General features: G+C 42.5%; 1 protein-coding gene across 4 annotated transcripts in view; it reads left to right on the top strand.

The window, feature by feature from the left end:
• Positions 1-13,234, top strand: part of LOC135539649 (DDB1- and CUL4-associated factor 12-like) — a 31,999-nt gene extending 18,765 nt beyond the window's left edge. The window contains exons 5-10 of one of the 4 annotated variants that reach the window (XM_064965666.1): positions 2,756-2,949; positions 3,063-3,128; positions 3,396-3,558; positions 7,554-7,565; positions 8,153-8,331; positions 10,133-13,234. In XM_064965666.1, coding sequence (XP_064821738.1) covers positions 2,756-2,949; positions 3,063-3,128; positions 3,396-3,558; positions 7,554-7,565; positions 8,153-8,331; positions 10,133-10,291 — 773 coding nt within the window. In that variant the 3' untranslated portion in view covers positions 10,292-13,234. Of the gene's footprint in view, positions 1-2,755; positions 2,950-3,062; positions 3,129-3,395; positions 3,559-3,956; positions 4,128-7,553; positions 8,332-10,132 lie in introns of those variants that run through there. The other 3 variants (XM_064965667.1, XM_064965668.1, XM_064965669.1) reach the window with 3 other exon arrangements.
• The last annotated feature ends 8,028 nt before the right edge of the window (positions 13,235-21,262 follow it).

Below are 21,262 nucleotides of genomic sequence, written 5' to 3' on the forward strand. Positions count from 1 at the left end.
ATTTCCCTTCACTGGAACTCAGGAGCCTAGCACAAACCATTAAAAGCAGCCACAGACCATAATGCCTCCTCCAAAAAAACTTTACATTTGGCACTATACATTCGGCAGGTAGCATTCTCCTGGCATCCGCTAAACCCAGATTCGTCTGTCGGATGGCCAGATGGTGAAGCGTAATGCACCACTCCAGCCAACGCTTGGCATTGCGCATGGTTATCTTAGGCTTGTGTGCAAGTGTGCAGCCATGGAAAAAATTTCATGAAGCTCCCGACAAACAGTTCTTGTGCTGACGTTGCTTCCAGAGGCAGTTTGGAACTTAGTACTGAATGTTGCACATGGGGGACCTGTCCCGTGAGCTTGTGTGGCCTCTCACTTCGCTGCTGAGCCATTGTTGCTCCTAGAGGTTTCCACTTCACAATAACAGCACATACAGTTGACCGGGGTAGCTCTAGCATGGTAGAAATTTGACAAACTGACTTGTTGGAGAGGTGAAATTCTATGACTGTGTCACGTTGAACGTCTCAGAGCTCTTCAGTAATGACTTTCTACTGCCAATGTTTGTCCATGGAGATTGCATGGCTGTGTGCTTTATTTTATAGACCTGTCAGCGATGGGTGTGGCTGATAAATCCACTAGTTTGAAGGGGTGTCCACATACTATTGTGTGTGTATATAGTGTATACTCACACACTACACTGACACTCACACAAAACACATTTACATATGTGCGAACACACACACACACATCATATGCTGCTGCTTACACTTATATATTGTGGTGCCTAGTCACTTAACCATCCCTTTTATGTACATACAGTTGAAGTCGGAAGTTTACGTACAGTTTACGTACAGTTTACGTACACTTAGGTTGGAGTCATTAAAATCAGTTTTTCAAACACTCCACAAATTTCTGGTTAGGTTGGTTAAGTTGGTTAGGATATCTACTTTGTGCATGACACAAGTAATTTTTCCAACAATTGTTTACAGACAGATTATTTCACTTATAATTCACTATATCACAATTCCAGTGGGTCAGAAGTTTACATACACTATGTTGACTGTGCCTTTAAACCGCTTGGAAAATTCCAGAAAATGTCGTCATGGCTATAGAAGCTTCTGATAGGCTATTTGACATCATTTGAGTCAATTGGAGGTGTACCTGTGGATGTATTTCAAGGCCTACCTTCAAACTCAGTGGCTCTTTGCTTGACATCATGGGAAAATCATAGAAAATCAGCCAAGTCCGCAGAAAAAAAAATTGTATACTTTGACAAGTCTGGTTCATCCTTGGGAGCAAGTTCCAAATGCCTGAAGGTACCACGTTCATCTGTACAAACAATAGTACACAAGTATTAACACCATGGGACCATGCAGCCGTCATACCGCTCAGGATGGAGACATGTTCTGGTTCCTAGAGATGAACGTACTATGGTGCGAAAAGTGAAAATCAATCCCAGAACAACCGCAAAGGACCTTGTGAAGATGCTGGAGGAAACCGGTACAAAAGTATCTATATCCGCAGTAAAACAAGTCCTATATCGACAACCTGAAAGGCCGCTCAGCAAGGAAGAAGCCACTGCTCCAAAACCGTCATAAAAAAGCCAGACTACGGTTTGCAACTGCACATGGGGACAAAGATCGTACTTTTTGGAGAAATGTCCTCTCGTTTGATAAAACATAAATAGAACTGTTTGGCCATAATGACCATCATTATGTTTGTGGGAAAAAGGGGGATGCTTGCAAGCCGAAGAACACCATCCCAACCGTGAAGCACGGGGGTGGCAGCATCATGTTGTGGGGGTGCTTTGCTGCAGGATGGACTGGTCATCTATTTTGTGAAGTGCACATCAGGAGGAAGGAACATTATGTGGATATATTGAAGCAACATCTCAAGATATCAGTCAGGAAGTTGAAGCTTGGTCGCAAATGGGCAATGACCCCAAGCATACTTCCAAAGTTGTGCCAAAATGGCTTACGGACAACAAAGTCAAGGTATTGGAGTGGCCATCACAAAGCCATGATCTCAATCTTCTAGAAGATTTGCGGGCAGAACTGAAAAAGCATGTGCGAGCCAGGAGGCCCACAAACCTGACTTAGTTACACCAGCTCTGTCAGGCGGGATGGGCCATTATTCACCCAACTTATTTTGAGAAGCTTGTGGAAGGCTACTCAACGTTTGACCCAAGTTAAACAATTTAAAGGCAATGCTACCAAATACTAATTGAGTGTATGTAAACTTCTGACCCACTGAGAATGTGATGAAAGAAATAAAAGCTGAAATAAATAATTATCTCTTATTATTCTGACATTTCACATTCTTAAACTGAACTGGTGATCCTAACTGACCTAAGTGGATTTCTACTCTGATTTAATGTCAGGAGTTCTGAAAACTGAGTTTAAATGTATTTGGCTAAGGTGTATGTAAACTTACAACTTCAACTGTATCTACCTCAAATACCTCGTACCCCTGCACATTGATCTGGTACTCCCTGTCTATTGCTTCATTCTTGTGTATTTTATTCCTTGTTACTATTTGTCATATTTTTTAACTCTATATCATTGGAAAGAACTCTTAAGCAAGCATTTCACAGTAACGTCTACACCTGTTGTATTCGGCGCATGTGACCAATAAAATTAGATTTGAAGTGACAAATTGCCACCGGGAGAACTTCAAACTTTTGTTCATCCTCGATAGTTTTTCATGTATATAATGCCTCCATATGAAATCTACCAACCAATAATGTGCTGCTACTCCCCAGGGTCCCGGGACGGTTCCATGGGACTGTGGGAGGTGTCCGAGGGGGTGCTGAGCCAGGCTATGAGACAGCAGGATGAGGAGGGGGTCCCCTGCTACTCTCATATCTCCCACCGTGCCCTGGAGGACATCCCCAAGGAATACACTAACCCGTACAACTGCAAAGTGAGGGCCCTGGCCTTCAACAACAACCACAAGGTCAGCCACACCACCCTCCTATCCCTCAGAGACAAACCATTGCCTGTGTTTCCCAGTACACATCTGTGTTGTAATTGGGGACCTACATGCTAGCTCTTCTTACTTTTTCTCAGGAGCTTGGTGCAGTGTCCCTGGATGGCTATTTTCACCTTTGGAAGGCAGAGCAAAACTTGAGCAAGGTCGGTTTGAGTATCTCAGGGTCCGCTCTGCTTATCAATCTTTGCTTTGTTCTGTGACTGTATGTGCAGACTTTGAAGATTATGAAGACCTGTTTGGTGTCCTCATAAGTCAGTGTTGAACCCTACTGCATTTTGTTAAATGTCCTCACATACCACAAAAAAAACTAATGTTTCTGGTCAAGACGATTTGTATGCATGTTTGTCCTTAGGGCTGGTCATATAGCTCAACAAGGCTGTCTAACAAGTCAATATATCTGTTGTCCATAGCTGCTGTCAACGAAGCTGCCTCACTGCAAAGAGAATGTGTGTCTGGCGTATGGTCAGGACTGGTCGGTGTACGCAGTGGGCTCTCAGGCCCATGTGTCCTTTTTGGACCCCCGCCAGCCCACTCACAACATCAAATCAGTCAGTTCCCGGGAGAGAGGAAGCGGTGAGGAATTGACACCACACTACACTGTTTGATACTGACATACACACATACGCAAATGCACATACAAAGGGTGCATTAATGGATACAGTGCATTTGGAAAGTATTCAGACCCCTTGACTTTTTCCACATTTTGTTAAGTTAAAGATTTATTCTAAAACGGATTAAATTGTTTTTTCCCCCTAATCAATCTACACCCAATACCCCATAATGACAAAGCAAAAACTGTTTTTTAGAATTTATATATAAATAAATAAAAATGAAATCACATTTACATAAGTATTCAGACCCTTTACTCAGTATTTTGTTGAAGTACCGGTGGCAGCAGTTACAGTCTTGAGTATGACGCTACAAGCTTGGCACACGTGTATTTGGGGAGTTTCTCTCATTCTTCTTTGTAGACACTCTCCAGAGATGTTCGATCGGGTTCAAGTCCGGACTCTGGCTGGGCCACTCGAGGACATTCAGAGACTTATCCTGAAGCCAATCCTGCGTTGTCTTGGCTGTGTGCTTAGGGTTGTTGTCCTGTTGGAAGGTGAACCTTCGCCCCAGTCTGAGGTCCTGAGCTCTCTGGAGCAGGTTTTCATCAAGGATCTCTCTATACTTTGCTCTGTTCATCTTTCCCTCGATCCTGACTAGTCTCCCAGTCCTTGCCACTGACAAACATCCCCACAGCATGATGCTGCCACTAGGGTTGCAAAGAGTCGGAAACTTTACGTTTAATTTAAGCCCTGGAATTTGGGGAAGTTTGCTGAAATTCATCAAAAAAGTTTGCTTAGAACAGTGAACCTTTTTTGTGGGATACACATAAGGCAATTTGGTCTTGTTTGGTCTTGTGGCATATTTTGGTTAAACTATCCCCAATTCAATGGAATTGCAACCCTCTGCATGCACAGTGCATTCTTCCATCACATGTACAACTGATTCTCAAGATCTTGCACACTAATGAGATGCAATTGAGCCCACACTACTGCACTGTCTGAGCCAAGGACTTCATGCTTTCTGGTAAGTTTTGATTACAATACTGGTTGGGGTGAATATATTTTATACATTTTTGATTTTTGATAGCAACAGCTCATGGTCCTCCTGGAATAAGATTTTTTTTTGACTCAATGGAGGAATATAGTCAAAGAAATGCTGATGAATGTTTTGCTCAAGCTGTGTATGCAACTGGTTCACCTCTGATACACATAGGCAATGTGTATTGGAAGAGATTTCTGAATGTTCTTCGCCAGCATACACCCCTCCAACCAGACATGCTTTATCTACTCATTTGCTGTATGCAGAGTACAAGTGAAGGTCAATCAAATCATAGACAAAGCTAACTGTATTGCAATCATCTCTGATTGGTGGTCGAATGTTTGTGGGCAAGGAATAATTAACTACTTCATCTCCACCCCTCAAACAGCATTCTACAAGAGCACAGACACGAGGGACAACAGACACACCGGTCTCTACATTGCATATGAGCTGAAGGTGGTCATCAATGACCTTGGACCACAGAAGGTATTTGCGCTGGTGACCAGACAATGCTGTGAACATGAAGGCGGCTTGGTCTAAAGTGGAGCAGTCCTGCCCTCACATCACACCCATTGGCTGTGCTGCTCATGCATTGAATCTGCTCCTCAAGGCCATCATGGCACTGAAAACAATTGATACACTCTACAAGAGAGCCAAGGAAATGGTTAGGTATGTGAAGGGTTATCAAGTTATAGCAGCAATCTACCTCACCAAGCAAAGTGAGAAGAATAAGAGCATCACATTGAATCTGCCCAGCAACACCTTTTGGGGTGGTGATGTCATCATGTTTGACAGTCTCCTAGAGGGGAAGGAGTCGCTCCAAGAAATGGCCATAGCACAGTCTGCCGATATGGACAGCCCCATCAAGAGGATCCTCCTGGATGATGTATTTTGGGAGAGAGTGGTCACCAGCCTGAAACTCCTGAAACCTATAGCAGTAGCCATTGCACAGATTGAGGGAGACAATGCCATCCTGTCTGATGTTCAGACTATTCTTGCAGTTGTAAGAGAAGGAACACGTACTGCCCTGCCCACTTCAATGTTGCTCCAAGCAGAGGAAACTGCAGTTCTGAAATGCATCAAAAGGCGTGAAGACTTCTGCCTGAAGCCCATACATGCCGCAGCGTACCTGTTGGACCCCAAGTATGCTAGCAAGAGCATCCTGTCTGGAGCATCCTGTCTCGAGATCAACAAGGCCTATGGTGTCATCGCTACCGTGTTTCGCCATCTTGGCTTGGATGAGGGCAAGGTTCTTTGCAGTCTGCATCTCCATTTCAAGCAAGGGTTTTGGAATGGAGATGCAATATGGCAGTCGTGTCAACATATCTCATCAGTCACCTGGTGGAAGGGACTTTGTGTATCTGAGGCTCTTTCCCCTGTTGCCTCCGTCATCCTCCAAATCCCACCAACATCAGCCGCCTCAGAGCGCAACTGGGCCTTGTTTGGGAACACACACACCAAAGCACACAACAGGCTAGCCAGTACAAGGGTTAAAAAATTGGTGGCCATCCGGGCAAATTTGAGTCTGACATCGAGCCATCCTCAACAAGGTTGGAAAGTGACTGTGAAGATGAGGCCTCAGGGTCTGATGTTCAAGAGGTGGACATTGAGGAGGTCCAGGGAGAAGACATGGAAGCCTGAGAGGAAGACAATCAAAACTTTAGTTTCTAGACTAAATTCTAGACTATCATTTTACAGATGTATGTTGAAAAATGTTTTTTGGGAGATGCGATGGATCATTGGGTATCATTCAATATTCCCTTTTGTTGTTCAGTGAAATCATCCCATGTGACGAGTCAACTCATTTTATTAAGGTTCTATTCGTTTTTTTAAATTTCTATTGGAAAGATTTAATCATTTGCGATTTTGTCTACTTATGATAAGGTAAAAGGTTTATGTTTCTGTCTCCATATGATATCGTACATATGTCCAATGCAAAAAAAACATTTATATTTAAATGGTATTAATATTTATTTGCATATTTTTCCGTTTATTCCCATTAATTCCCATGGAAAGTTTCCACCTCTGAATATTCCCAAAATGTGCAACCCTAGCTGGCACCATGCATCACCGTAGGGAGGGTTGCCTGGATTCCTCCAGACGTGATGCTTGGCATTCAGGCCAAAGAGTTCAATCTTGGTTTTGTCAGACCAAAGAATCAGAGAGTCCTTTAGGTGCCTTTTGGCAAACCAAGTGGGCTTTCATGTGCCTTTTACTGAGGAGTGGCTTCTGTCTGGCCACTCTTACCATAAAGCCCTGATTGATGGAATGCTGCAGAGATGGTTGTCCTTCTGGAAGGTTCTCCCATCTCCACAGAGGAGCTCTGTCAGAGTGACCATCGAGTTCTTGGTCACCTCCCTGATCAAGGCCCTTCTCCGCCGATTGTTCAGTTTGGCCAGGCGGCCAGTTCTAGGAAGTCTTGGTTGTTCCAAACTTCTTCCATTTAAGAATAAGGGAGGCCACTGTGTTCTTGGGGACCTTCAATGCTACATAAATGTTTTGGTACCCGTCCCCAGATCTGTTCTTCGACACAATCATGTCTAAGAGCGTTACGGAAAATGTATTCAACCTCGTGGCTTGGTTTTTGCTCTGGCATGCACTGTCAACTGTGGGTCCGTACATACACAGGTGTGTGCCTTTCTAAATTATGTCCAATCAATTGAATTTACCACAGGTGGACTCCAATCAAGTTGTAGAAACATCTCAAGGATGATCAATGGAAACAGGATGCACTTGAGCTCAATTTTGATTCTCATAGCAAAGGGTCTGAATATATTTTTGCTTAGTCATTGTGGGGTATTGCGTGTAGATTGATGGGGGTGGGAATTTAATCAATTTTAAAATAAGGCTGTAACGTAACAAAATGTGGATTAAGGGAAGGAGTCTGACTACTTTCCCGAATGCACTGTATGTAAACACAATAGCATACAAATGTTCTGTCAACTTTCTTTAATTTTCATTTCATTTCATTTCTCCAGAGGCAACACGAGGTACGACAAACACATTCCACCAAGAAGCAAAACAAATCCCAAACATTCTCCAAGACCCGCCCTGCACTTATGCTGCCTTCAAGTGGTGTCGGAATTATGTGGAAATATGACTTTCCGACTCAGAAATGTCACTTGAATGGCCTTCCAAGTCGGGATTACGAGTGGGAAAGTCGGGAGAAAATTATGATACCGGAGTTAACGACTTGTGGCATTACTTCACTGACCTTTCACCTTTCAACCAAAGATAAAACTAAGCAATTTACATTATTGGTGCATTATTTCATTGTAAATAATGGAGATAGTTTGGTTGTATTGTAAACGTAAGAAAAGCTAGCTAAATTATTATTAGCCACGTTAGCCAGCTAGCTAAAATCTCATTGGTTGAAGGGTTCTTTTGACTTCAAAAGCACTTGAAAGCTCTCATGTCGGGAAATACGAGATTCCGGGGAGCATTTGAATGCGGCATTACAAACAAGTGCAGAGGCAGTACTTTTGAACGGAAAGTTAATGACAGCTTATTTTTTTTACATTTATGAAGCTATTAAAAGCGAGGTTTAACTTGTCTGTGTGTTTTCTCTCCTTCCCAGGCATCCGCTCTGTGAGTTTCTATGAGCACATAGTGACAGTGGGCACGGGACAGGGCTCCCTGCTGTTCTATGATATTAGAGCCCAGAGGTTCTTGGAGGACCCTTCCAGCTCGGCCGGCGGGTTCCGGCAGCGCCCAGGAGAGGGCATTCTTAAACTCACCACAGGGAAGGGCTGGCTGGTACGCTTTATTTGTTATTCCACTTTGTAAAGTATACCCCTCTTAGCAGAACACGTCAAGTTGAAAGTTCCTATTACTATACTGAGCAAAAATATAAACACAAAATATAAAGTGTTTGTCCCATGTTTCATGAGCTGAAATAAAAGATCCCAGAAATCTTCCATACGCACAAAAAGGTTATTTCTTTCAAATTTTGTGCACAAATTTGTTTACATTCCTGTTTGTGAGCATTTCTCCTTTGCCAAAATAATCCATCCACCTAACAGGTGTGGCATATCAAGAAGCTGATTAAACAGTATGAGAAGTACACATGTGCGCCTTTTGCTGGGGACAATAAAAGGCCACTAAAATGTGCAGTTTTGTCACACAACGAAATGCCACAGATGTCTCAAGTTTTAAGGGACCATGCAATTGGCACGCTGACTGCAGGAATGTCCACCAGAGCTGTTGCCAGATAATTTGTTAATTTCTCTACCATATGCCGCCTCCAACATCGGTTTAGAGAACTTGACAGTACAGACAATCGCAGGCCATGTAACCTCCACATCGGGCTTCTTCACCTGCGGGATCGTCGAGGCCAGCCATCCGGACAGTTAAGGAAACTGTGGGTTTGCACCACCGACTATTTTTGCAGAAACCATCTCAGGGAAGCTCATCTGTGTGCTCGTCGTCCTCAACACTGTCTTGACCTGACTGCAGTTTGGCGTTGTAACAGACTTGTGGGCAAATCCTCACCTTTGATGGCCACTGCCACGTTGGAGAAGTGTGCTCTTCATAGATGAATCCCGGTTTCAACTGTACCGGGCAAATGGCAGACGGTATGGCGTTGTGTGCGTGAACAGTTTGCTGATAACTTTGAACAGAGTTCCCCATGGTGGCGGTGGGGCTATGGTGTGGACAAGCATAAGCTATGGACAATGAACACAACTGCATTTTATCAATGGAAATTTTAATGCACAGAGATGTCGTGACGAGATCCCGAGGCCTATTGTCGTTCCATTCATCTGCCGCCATCACCTGATGTTTCAGCATGATAATGCACGGCCCCATGTCGCAAAGATCTGTACACAATTCCAGGAAGCTGAAAATGTCCCAGTTCTTCCATGGCCTGCATACTCACCTAACATGTCACCCATTGAGCAGGTTTGGGATGCACTGGATCGACGTGTACGACAGCGTGTTCCAGTTCCCGCCAATATCCAGCAACTTCGCACAGCCATTGAAGAGTGGGATGACATTCCACAGGCCACAGTCAACTGCCTGATCAACTCCATGCAAAGGAGATGTCGCGCTGGACAAGGCAAATGGTGGCCACACCATGTACTGACTGGTTTTCTGTGTTCTGTGACCAACAGATGCGTATTCCCAGCCATGTGATTACGGCCTAATGAATTTATTTGAATTGACGGATTTCTTTATATTGACATTAGCTCGTGTCTCCATAATGACATGGTATAGCATTTCTAGATTGAAACAGTATTGTCATGAAACAGAACATATTTATGAACAGCTTATTTAAGATTTAAACAAAAAGAAGCTGTGGTTTTGGTGGAAAGCTGGGTTGAAAACTAAGATCTTCTGGTCAAACTTTGCAATAAACTTATACAGGATATATTGAAACATTTGGGAAGTAAACTGTTAAGTGAAACCTCAAAGATTAGTGTGTCTTGGACCTGCCTTGACAAGATGCTGGCACAAAATGATAAGAATAATATCTCCCTCAGTGTTCTCTTCCTCTGTTTTTCTGCCATCCTGTCACACCCTCCCTCCCTCACACCTGTTTCTCTCTCTCTTCCCCCAGAATCACGACGAGACGTGGAGGAGCTACTTCTCGGACATTAACTCGTTCCCCAACGCTGTGTACACACACTGCTACGACGATTCTGGCACCAAGCTGTTTGTGGCCGGCGGACCGCTGTGCTCGGGCCTTCACGGCAACTACGCAGGACTCTGGAGCTAGCCTTCTCTCGTGTCTCGCCATCTCTCCTTACCCCACCCCAGTCCCCCTCTTTGCTCCTCCTTTTGGTGTTACACTCACTGTCATAACGTCAGTGTTGTCCCTCCCCTCACCAACATGTATCTCATCACCATCTCTTTGTTGCATCCCTCCATCCTCCCTTGCACCTTGTCCTGTCTTCTTTCAGTTCCCTAGTCTCTGCTCCCCTTTTGTTATATATATAATATAATATATATAGTGATGATTAACCAGTGATGTTGTAGCGAGCTGGGAGGTCTGCCTCTGAGAAACTCAAATGAAAGTATAACGTTTTATTGCAATTTTCAACAGTCACATACACTCCCTGGATTGGACAGGTTTTTTTTTTTTTTTTTTTTTTCCCCCTAAGGAAACTTTCCTTTGCTTGACAGTTTCCTTGCATGGACATTCGGGAGACTTTTCCCCTTCTCTCCAAAAAAAAAATGGTATGATAAAAGAGGACAATAAGTTCTTAAGGATGGAACAAACAGGAGAATACTTACACTTTTCTATGAAACTTAGAGAGGACATGCTCATTGGCTGGTATGGGGCCACCCCGTGCCATGGCAACTAAAGAGCCGTAGCGATGGAAAAACCATCCAGTCAGACGTAAGGTGAGAAGAAGCAGTGGATGAGTACAACCAATCAGATAGCGCCGGCCACTTCTTTTTTTTGACTGATGTGAAGGAGAGATGACTGTAGATTCTAAATGCCAAATAGGTGTTCTGCTCTGAATAATCATGGAGACTGCTTATTTTATTTAGATTCTGACTGATTTGAAAAACTTAGTTGTTATTAGCTTTATTATTTATTCCCCCCCCCCTCTCTCTCATGATCACCCTTAGCTATGGTCTTAGGCAGGGGTATTCAACACCAGTCCCGTGTGGAACGCAGTGTCTTCTGGTTCTTCCCCCAGTTAGTGGTCTGGTCATGGCAGTGGTTGTCCAGAGATTCCCTTTGACTTTTGATAGGCCACGTGGAGTTGTTGGCCTTATGCTGAGACATTCCCAATAGTAACGGGTCTGGGCCCGGTTTCCCCAATGTATCTTAAGGCTTGGTTCGTTGTTTGAACCTACGTAGGAGCATTGTTAAATGTCCGACCTGTTTCCCAAAACCATCGTTACTGAAGTTGCACTGGAAAAGGGCAGTTATTTAACGACCACTCATAGAACAGCAAAGTGCGTCTTTTTAAATGTTTTTTTTGCCCATCCGCGTCACTTCTTTATACACAGATCTCCGCTCAACACAAAATCAAGATATTTATCTGTCTTTCTGTTACCACTGATAACTTCAGAACGAATGTGACTACAAATACAAAGTTGCCAATGTCTTTGCAATTGTTACCAACAAGTGAAGGATATAAGATTCTTCAAACGAAAACCGAGATGTCTGAATTAAATGATAAATATATTAGGCTACATATTGACCTACTTATTGAAATGCATTTCTTATCAATTGAGTTTAGCTATTTATATGCTACTTTACATTTTTTGTTTCAATAGATTTAATGTGTAGTCTACATTAGCGCAATGATTTCAATAAGTATTTTATTTTTACCCCTTTTTCTCCCCCAATTTCATGATATCCAATTGGTAGTTAGTCTTGCCCCATCGCTGCAACTCCCACTACGGACTCGTGAGAGACTAAGGTCGAGAGCCATGCGTCCTCCGAAACACGACCCTGCCATGCCGCACTGCTTCTTGACACAATGCTCGCTTAACCCGGAAGCCAACCGCACCAATATGTCGGAGGAAACACCGTTCAGCTGACGCCCGAAGTTGGCTTGCAGGCACCCAGCCCACCACAAGGAGTCAATAGAGTGCGATGGGACAAGGAAATCCCGTCCGGCCTAACCCTACCCGAACCCGGACGATGCTGGGCCAATTGTGCGCCACCTCATGGGTCTCCCGGACACGGCCGGCTGTGACACAGCCTGGGATCAAACCCGTGTCTGTAGTGTTGCCTCAAGCACTGCATTGCAGTGCTTTAGACCACTGCACCACTTGGGAGGCCCATGATTTCAAATCTTGATTTAGTGTATTATAGGGTAAGCATTAAAATAAGCCTCCTCAATGTTTGTAGCCATAGGTGATCTCTAATAGGAGCTCATCCATTGTCAGTATTGTGGAATAATTTGAATGGTATGATTTGAAAGGGAGAACGCTGATCCGAGAACAGCGCTGTCTTTATTTAGGTCATATCCGTATCAACACATGCCTCAATGACGCACTTGGCGAATGTTATCTGCTTGGTGTTTTGGGAAACTCATGTTACATCTTTGGCTGTTTTGTAGGAAAGCTGCATCGTTAAAACATTATGTTCCATTGCTATTGGGAAACCTGGCCCTGGACATGTGCATAGGAATTAGGGGTTAGTTGATTACCTCTAGAGGCACCATCATTTTTGTCAGTTGTTTCTGTACTTTGTTTTTGTATGTATCAAGGGATGAGTGTAGCTTCTCTTTTCCTTGTGTGAAGGACAGGGTAGATTTGAGTTAATTTTTTGCCTTTCTCTAGTCTTTCTGTGAAAGACTGTTGCATGCTGACATTATTTAGCTTTTTTACATGGAACTTTTCTTAAGTGTTCATGATCATGCGAGAACAAAAATGAGACTCAAATTAAGTTGAACAAATAAATAACCATCACTTTTAAAGAGTGTTTGAGATATAAATGTGTGTGTGAAATGCATAGGGTCAAATGCATACATTTTTATGTATATGTTTGATGTGTGTGGACCGACCTTTGCCTTTACTTTGGTGGTGACCTATTTTATACACACCTCCTGAATGTTTTTTTTTTATTTTTACAAATGACTAAACCTGAGGATATTGTATGATATCAAAAACAGCCAAAACACCATATTAAATCTTCAAAGAAAATAATGATACAAATAAAAAAGTATATTGATGTAATATTTATCTTATTTCATATGGCTGTTTGTGTGGTTTATTTGATGTGTGCGGCATTGCATTTCTTTCATCACTCAAATCGCTTTCATTGTCACTGTCATTGAGCGATGCATGCAGTAGGCCTACAGTTGCCAGAAGAGCAAATATAAATGCATTTGTCATTGCTTCATAAACAATAGGTGTAGACTAACAGTGAAATATTAAATTACAGGCCCTTCCCAACAATTAAAAGAGAAATAATAACACAAGTAATAAATGTATGAGTAACAATGACTTGGCTATATACATGGGGTACCAGTACTGAGTTTGTGTGCGGGTGTGCAAAGTAATTGAGGTACACTGAACAAAAAAAAATGTTTCGGGGAGTCATACTGAGACCATGGTCTTATTTACAGATGAGCCCTAAATTACAGAAAGTACACACGTTAAATACAAAATGCAAGCAGAAAGAAAAACTTGGTCATAATAAATAAATAACATCAGTGAAGGTCCTCAAATCAGCTTTGTGAATTGCCCCAGACTTGCAGTGGTTCCCAAACTTTTCATAGTCCCGTACCCCTTCAAACATTTAGCCCCTCTAGCACCAGGGTCAGCGCCCTCTCAAATGTTTTTTGCCATCATTGTAAGCCTGCCACACACACACGATACATTTATTAAACATAATGAGTGTGAGTTTTTGTCACAACCCGGCTTGTGGGAAGTAACAAAGAGCTCTTATAGGACCAGGGCACAAATAATAATATAAATAATTTTGCTCTTTATTTAGCCATCTTACATGCAAAACCTTATTTGTTCATCAAAAATTGTGAATAACTCATCATAGGTTAATGAGAAGGGTGTGCTTGAAAGGATGCACATAACTGCAATGTTGGGTTGTATTGGAGGGAGTCTTAAGTCTTAAATAATTTTCCACACAGTCTGTGCTTGTATTTAGTTTTCATGCTAGTGAGGGCCGAGAATCCACTCACATCGGTACGTGGTTGCCAAGGGCATCAGTGTCTTCACAGCGCTATTTGCAATGGCAAGAAACTCTTGAGCGCATCCCTATCCAGAAATCTGGCAGTGGCTTCTGATTTAAATTCAATTTTCACAGAACCGCTTGTTGCAATTTCGATGAGGATCTCTTGTTCAGATATCTTAAGTGGACTGGAGGCAGGGCATGAAGGGGATAAGGAATCCAGTTTGTGTCGTCCGTTTCGGGAAAGTAGCTGCGTAATTGCGCACCCAGCTCACTCAGGTACTTTGCTATATCACATTTGACATTGTCCGTAAGCTTGAGACATTTGCTTGGTCGCAAATTTGTCTTTTAAATTTGTCTTTTAAAATTGTCTTTTAAATGGACAATGATCCCAAGCATACTTCCAAAGTTGTGCCAAAATGGCTGAAGGACAACAAAGTCAAGGTATTGGAGTGGCCATCACAAATCCCTGGCCTATAGAAAGTTTGTGGGCAGAACTGAAAGTGTGTGCGAGCAAGGATTCCAACAAAACCTGACTCAGGTTCTTGTTTTTTACCCCTTTTTCTCCCCAATTTCGTAGTGTCCAATTGTTGTAGTAGCTACTGTCTTGTCTCATCGCTACAACTCCCGTACGGGAGAGACAAAGGTTGAAAGTCATGTGTCCTCCGATACACAACCCAACCTAGCCACACTGCTTAACACAGCGCGCATCCAACCCGGAAGCCAGCCGCACCAATGTGTCAGAGGAAACACTGTGCACCTGGCAACCTTGGTTAGCCCGCACTGCACCTGGCCCGCCACAGGAGTCACTGGTGTGCGATGAGACAAGGACATCCCTACCGACCAAGCTAGGCCAATTATGCGTCGCTCAACAGACCTCCCGGTCGCTGCCGGTTACGACAGAGCCTGGGCGCGAACCTAGGGTCTCTGATGGCACAGCTGCGCCACCCGGGAGGCCGCGTGTTGTCTTTGTTAATACAGACAAGAAAGAGCTCCAACTTCTTAATCATAGCCTCAATTTTGTCCCGCACATTGAATATAGTTGTGGAGAGTCCCTGTAATCCTAGATTCAGATCATTCAGGCGAGAATAAACATCACTCATATAGGCCAGTCGTGTGAGAAACCCGATCATGAAACAAACAAGTGTTTTCTAATGAGTTCAAATTTTTTAAATTTCAATGGTTTGCCCCTTGATAACCAGAGCACTTGTTGAATGCATAACATGGTGCTGACCATATTGCATAATGCTGAAACACACGAGTTACCTTGCTTAAGTATTACAAAATGTCTTTCAAGCTGTCAGGCATTCCCTTGGCAAAGAGCCTCTTGGTGGATGCTGCAGTGTACCCATGTGGTGTCGGGAGCAACTGCTTGCACACCTGTTACCACTCCACTATGTCTCCCTGTCATGGCTTTTGCGCCATCAGTACAGATACCAATACATCTTGACCACCCAAGTCCATTTGATGTCACAATGCTGTCCAGTACTTTAAAAATAACCTCTCATGTTGTCCTGGTTTCCAGTGCTTTGCAGAAGAGGATGTCTACCTTAATTGACCCCCCATAAACGTAATGGACATATACCAGGAGCTGTGCCAGGCCCGCCACGTCTGTTGACTCATCCAGCTGTAACGCATATAATTCACTGGCTTGTATGCGGAGCAGTAATTGTTTCAAAACATCTCCTACCATGTCACTGATGTGTTGTGAAACAGTGTTGTTTGATGAAGACATTGTCTATAGTTTTTTGGGGACTTTTCCCCCAGCGTTGTCCAAGCCATATCCGCAGGAGCAGGAAGAATTAAGTCCACAATAGTATGGGGTTTGCCTGTCCTTGCGACTTTGGTAGCTCACCAAATAAGATGCATCTAGGCCTTCTTATTAATGGTATCTATTGCTTTTATACAGTTGAAGTCTGAAGTTTACATACACCTTACCCAAATACATTTAAACTCAGTTTTTCACAATTCCTGACATTTAATCAGAGTAAATATTCCATGTCTTAGGTCAGTTAGGATCACCACTTTATTTTAAGAATGTGAAATGTCAGAATAATAGCAGAGGGATTTATTTCAGCTTTTATTTCTTTCATCACATTCCCAATGGGTCAGAAGTTTACATACACTCAATTAGTATTTGGTAGCATTGCCTTTAAATTGTTTAACTTGGGTCAAACGTGTCATTAGCCTTCCACAAGCTTCCCACAATAAGTTGGGTGAATTTTGGCCCATTCCATCTGACAGAGCTGGTGTAACTGAGTCAGGTTTTGTTGGCCTCCTTGCTCGCACACACTTTCAGTTCTGCCCACAAGCTTTCTATAGGATTGAGGTCAGGGATTTGAGATGGCCACTCCAATACCTTGACTTTGTTGTCCTTCAGCCATTTTGGCACAACTTTGGAAGTATGCTTGGGATCATTGTCCATTTAAAAGACAATTTTGCGACCAAGCTTTAACTTTCTGACAGATGTCTTGAGATGTTGCTTCAATATATCCACATAATGTTCCTTCCACATGATGCCATATATTTTGTGAAGTGCACCAGTCCCTCTTGCAGCAAAGCACCCCCACAACATGATGCTGCCACCCCGTGCTTCACGGTTGGGATGGTGTTCTTTGGCTTACAAGCATCCCCCTTTTTCCTCCAAACATAACGATGGTCATTATGGCCAAACAGTTCTATTTTTGTTTCATCAGACCAGAGGACATTTCTCCAAATAGTAAGATCTTTGTCCCCATGTGCAGTTGCAAACTGTAGTCTGACGGTTTTGGAGCAGTGGCTTCCTCCTTGCTGAGCGGCCTTTCAGGTTATGTCGGTATAGGACTCATTTTACTGTGGATAGCGATACTTTTGTATCTGTTTCCTCCAGCATCTTCACAAGGTATTTTCCTGTTGTTCTGGGATTGATTGGCACTTTTCGCACCAAAGTACATTAATCTCCAAGAGACAGAATGCGTCTCCTTTCTGAGCGGTATGACGGTTGCGTGGCATGGTGTTTATACTTGTGTACTATTGTTTGTACAGATGAACGTGATATCTTCCGGCGTTTGGAAATTGCTCCCAAGGATGAACCAGACTTGTGGAGGTCTACAATTATTTTGTAGCAATTTTTCTTGGCAATTTCTTTAGATTTTCCCATGATGTCAAGTAATGAGGCACTGAGTTTGAAGGTAGACCTTGAAATACTTCCACAGGTACAATTTGACTCAAATGATGTGAATTAGCCTATCAGAAGCTTCTGAAGTCATGACATCATTTTCTGGAATTTTCAAAGCTGTTTAAAGGCACAGTCAACTTAGTGTATATAAACCTCTGACCCACTGGAATTGTGATACAGTGAATTTTAAGTGAAATAATCTGTCTGTAAACAACTTTGTGTCATGCACAAAGTAGATGTCCTAAGCGATTTGCCAAAACTATAGTTTGTTAACAAGAAATTTGTGGAGTGGTTAAAAAGGTTTTAATGACTCCAACTTAAGTGTATGTAAACTTCCGACTTCAACTGTATGCTTAAATCATCAGACTTATTTTTATGCGCTCTAGAGAACAGCATATATTGTATTTAGTTTTACCTGTATTCAGTACTAATTTCAGGTCAATAAAGTTTTTCTGTAATATAATGAATGCAGACTAGTTCAGTTAGAGCCTGGTCGACCGTTGGGGCAATAGCATACACAACAGTATCATCGCCATACACGTGCAGGTTACAATTTTTTACAGATTAGTCAATATTGTTCATGTAAACAGTAAAAAGTACAGGACCCAGAATTGACTTCTGTGGAACACATTTTGTAATATCCAGGAAACCTGATTTAACACCATCAGTAGATATACATTGAGTTCCATACTGTATGTCAAGTCATTTTTAAACCAGCCTCTGATTATCAGTGCGTGATCAACAGTATTGAAAGCCTTCGACAGGTCAATGAAGAGGGCAGCACAATGTTGCCTTTTATCCATACAGTTAACCACATAATTTATAACTTGGGATGCAGCAGAGATAGTGCTATGACCTGGTCTAAAACCCGACTGATGTACATTAAGAATACATTTCAATGATAAGAAAGTTCTTAGCTGAGAATTAATCAAAGATTCTAATATTTTAGCTAGGCAATAAAGTTTAGAAATAGGACGATAATTATTTAGTTCAAAGGGTCACCACCTTTGTGAAGAGTGAGTGCATTGGACGCCTTTAAAACCTTGGGGATAGTACTAGATATACTGTAATCGTCAGGTAAAAAATACGATTTATAAATTCAGCAATCGGGGGCAGAGAGCTGCAGCAAATTGGATCAAGCATATCAGCTCCAGTTGATTTTCTTTTTACATCAATCTTAAGCAAGGCATCTAGCACATCACAGATAGTAAATTGTTAAAATGAAAACAAAGATTGACTAGAGGTGGACACTTAACCGTCGAGTCAGCTAGAGGCTGGCAGAGGCAAGAGTAGTCAATTGACACTGTTAAATAAAAAACCTGCCAAGATAAAATTATGATTAAAAGCGTAACTTATCCCATTCTTCCCAGTTATGATGCCAGAGTCAGACAGAACTTGCTTAGACAGGAAAGGAGAGGAATCTGTATGCCTCAGTGCATTTACTGTTTTCCACCAGCAGAGTCAGCTATAGAGGTTCAAAAGTATCTTGATATACAGTACCAGTTAAATGTTTGGACACATTTACTGATTGCAGGGTTTTTCTTTATCTTTACTATTTTCTACATTGTAGAATAATAGTGAAGACATCAAAACTATGAAACAACAGCTTTGAACACTCTTGGCATTCTCTCAACCAGCTTGAGGAGGTAGTAACCTGGAATGCATTTCAATTAACAGGTGTACTTTGTGAAAAGTTCATTGTGGATTTTCTTTCCTTCTTAATCTGATTGAGCCAATCAGTTGTGTTGTGACAAGGTAGGGTGGTATACAGAAGATAGCCCTATTTGGTAAAAGACCAAATCCACGTTATGGCAAGAACAGCTCAAATAAGCATAGAGAAATGACAGTCCATCATTACTTTAAGACAAGAAGTTCAGTCAATGCAGAAAATTTCAAGAACTTTTGAAGTTTCTTCAAGTCCAGTCACCAAAACCATCAAGCGCTATGTTGAAATTGGATCTCATGAGGATCGCCACAGGAAATGAAGACCCAGAGTTAATTAGAGTTAACTACAGCTCAGATTGGAGCCCAAATAAATGTTTAACCAGAGTTCAAGTAACAGACACATCTCAACATCAACTGTTCAGAGGAGACTGCGTGAAGCAGGCCTTCATGGTCAAATTGCTGCAATGAAACCACTACTAAAGGACACCAATAAAAATAGACTTGCTTGGGCCAAGATACATGAGCAATGGACTTTAGACATGTGGAAGTTTGTCCCTTGTTTTCTAATGAGTTCAAATTTGAGATTTCTGGTTCCAACCGCTGTGTCTTTGTGAGATGCAGAGTAGGTGAACGTATTATCAACAACATTCTAGTTACTCCACAATACTGACCTAATTGATTGTGAAAATACCCGGTTTACCCGGACTAACTATTTAGCAGTCATAGGGCTTGTTGATGAAAGCTGTTCAGTGTCCTGTTGGTTCCAGACTTGCCATGGGATAGCAGAGAAAACAGTCTATGACTTGGGAGGCTGGAGTCTTTGACCATTTTTATGGCCTTCCTCTGACACAGCCTAATATAGATGTCCTGGAATGGCAGGGAGCTCGGCCCCAGTGATATACAGTGCCTTCTGAAAGAAGTAATTTTTTCACATTTCTTTAGGTTCCAACCTTACTCTAAAATTGATTAAAATGTTTTTTTTCTTCATAATCAAGCTACACACAATACCCCATAATGACAAAGTAAAAAAACAGTTTTTTTGAAATGTTTGCAAATGTATATAAATTTAAAAAAACTGAAGTATGCATAAGTATTCAGACACTTTACTCAGTACTTTGTTGAAGCACTTTTGACAGCAATTACAGCGTCAAATCTTCTTGGCACACCTGTATTTGGGAAGTTTCTCCCATTTTTCTCTGCAGATTCTCTCAAGCTCTGTCAGGTTGGATGCAAAGCATTACTGCACAGCTATTTTCAGATCTCTCCAGAGATGTTCGATTGAGGTCAAGTCTGGGCTCTGGCTGGGCCACTAAACGACATTCAGAGACTTGTCCCGAAGCCACTCCTGCGTTGTCTTGCCTGTGTGCTTAGGGTCGTTGTCCTGTTGGAAAGTGAACCTTTGCCTGAGTCTGAGGACCTGAGTGCTCTGGAGCAGGTTTTCATCAAGGATCTCTCAGTACTAGACTCCGTTCATCTTTCTCTCGAGTTGAATCTTGGTTTCATCAGGTCTGAGAGCCTTTATGTGCCTTTTGGCAAACTCCAAGTGGGCTGTCATGTGCCTTTTACTGAGGAGTGACTTCCGTCTGGCCAGTCTCCCATGAAGGCCTGATTGGTGGAGTGGTGCAGAGATTGTTGTCCTTATGGATGTTTCTCCCATCACCACAGAGGAACTCTGGAGATCTGTCAGAGTGACCATCGTGTTGTTGGTCACCTCCCTGACCAAGGCCCTTCTCCCCCGATTGCTCAGTTTGGCCGGGCAGCCAGCTCTAGGAAGAGTTTTGGTGGTTCCAAACTTCTTCCATTGAAGAATGATGGAGGCCACTGTGTTCTTGGGGACCTCCAATGCTGCAGAAATGTTTTGGTACCCTTCCTCAGATGTCAGCCTTGACACAATCCTGTCTCGGAGCTCTACGGACAATTGCTTCGACCACATGGCTTGGTTTTTGCTCTGACATGTACTGTCAACTGTGGGACCTTATATAGACAGGTGTGTGCCTTTCCAAATTATATCCAATCAATTGAATTTACCACAGGTGGACTTCAATCAAGTTGTAGAAACATCTCAAGAATGATCAATGGAAACAGGGTGCACCTGAGCTCAATTTCAAGTCTCATAGCAAAGGGTCTGAATACTTATGTAAATAAGTATTGTTATAAATTGGCAGAAAAATTCAAACCCCGTTTTCACTTTTTCATTAAGGGGTGTTGTGTGTAAATTGCTGACTATTAAAAAAATGTAATCCATTGTAGAATAAGGCTGTAACGTA

The sequence above is a fragment of the Oncorhynchus masou genome, chromosome 5 (genome assembly GCF_036934945.1).
Source record: "Oncorhynchus masou masou isolate Uvic2021 chromosome 5, UVic_Omas_1.1, whole genome shotgun sequence".
In the NCBI taxonomy this organism is placed as follows: domain Eukaryota; kingdom Metazoa; phylum Chordata; class Actinopteri; order Salmoniformes; family Salmonidae; genus Oncorhynchus; species Oncorhynchus masou.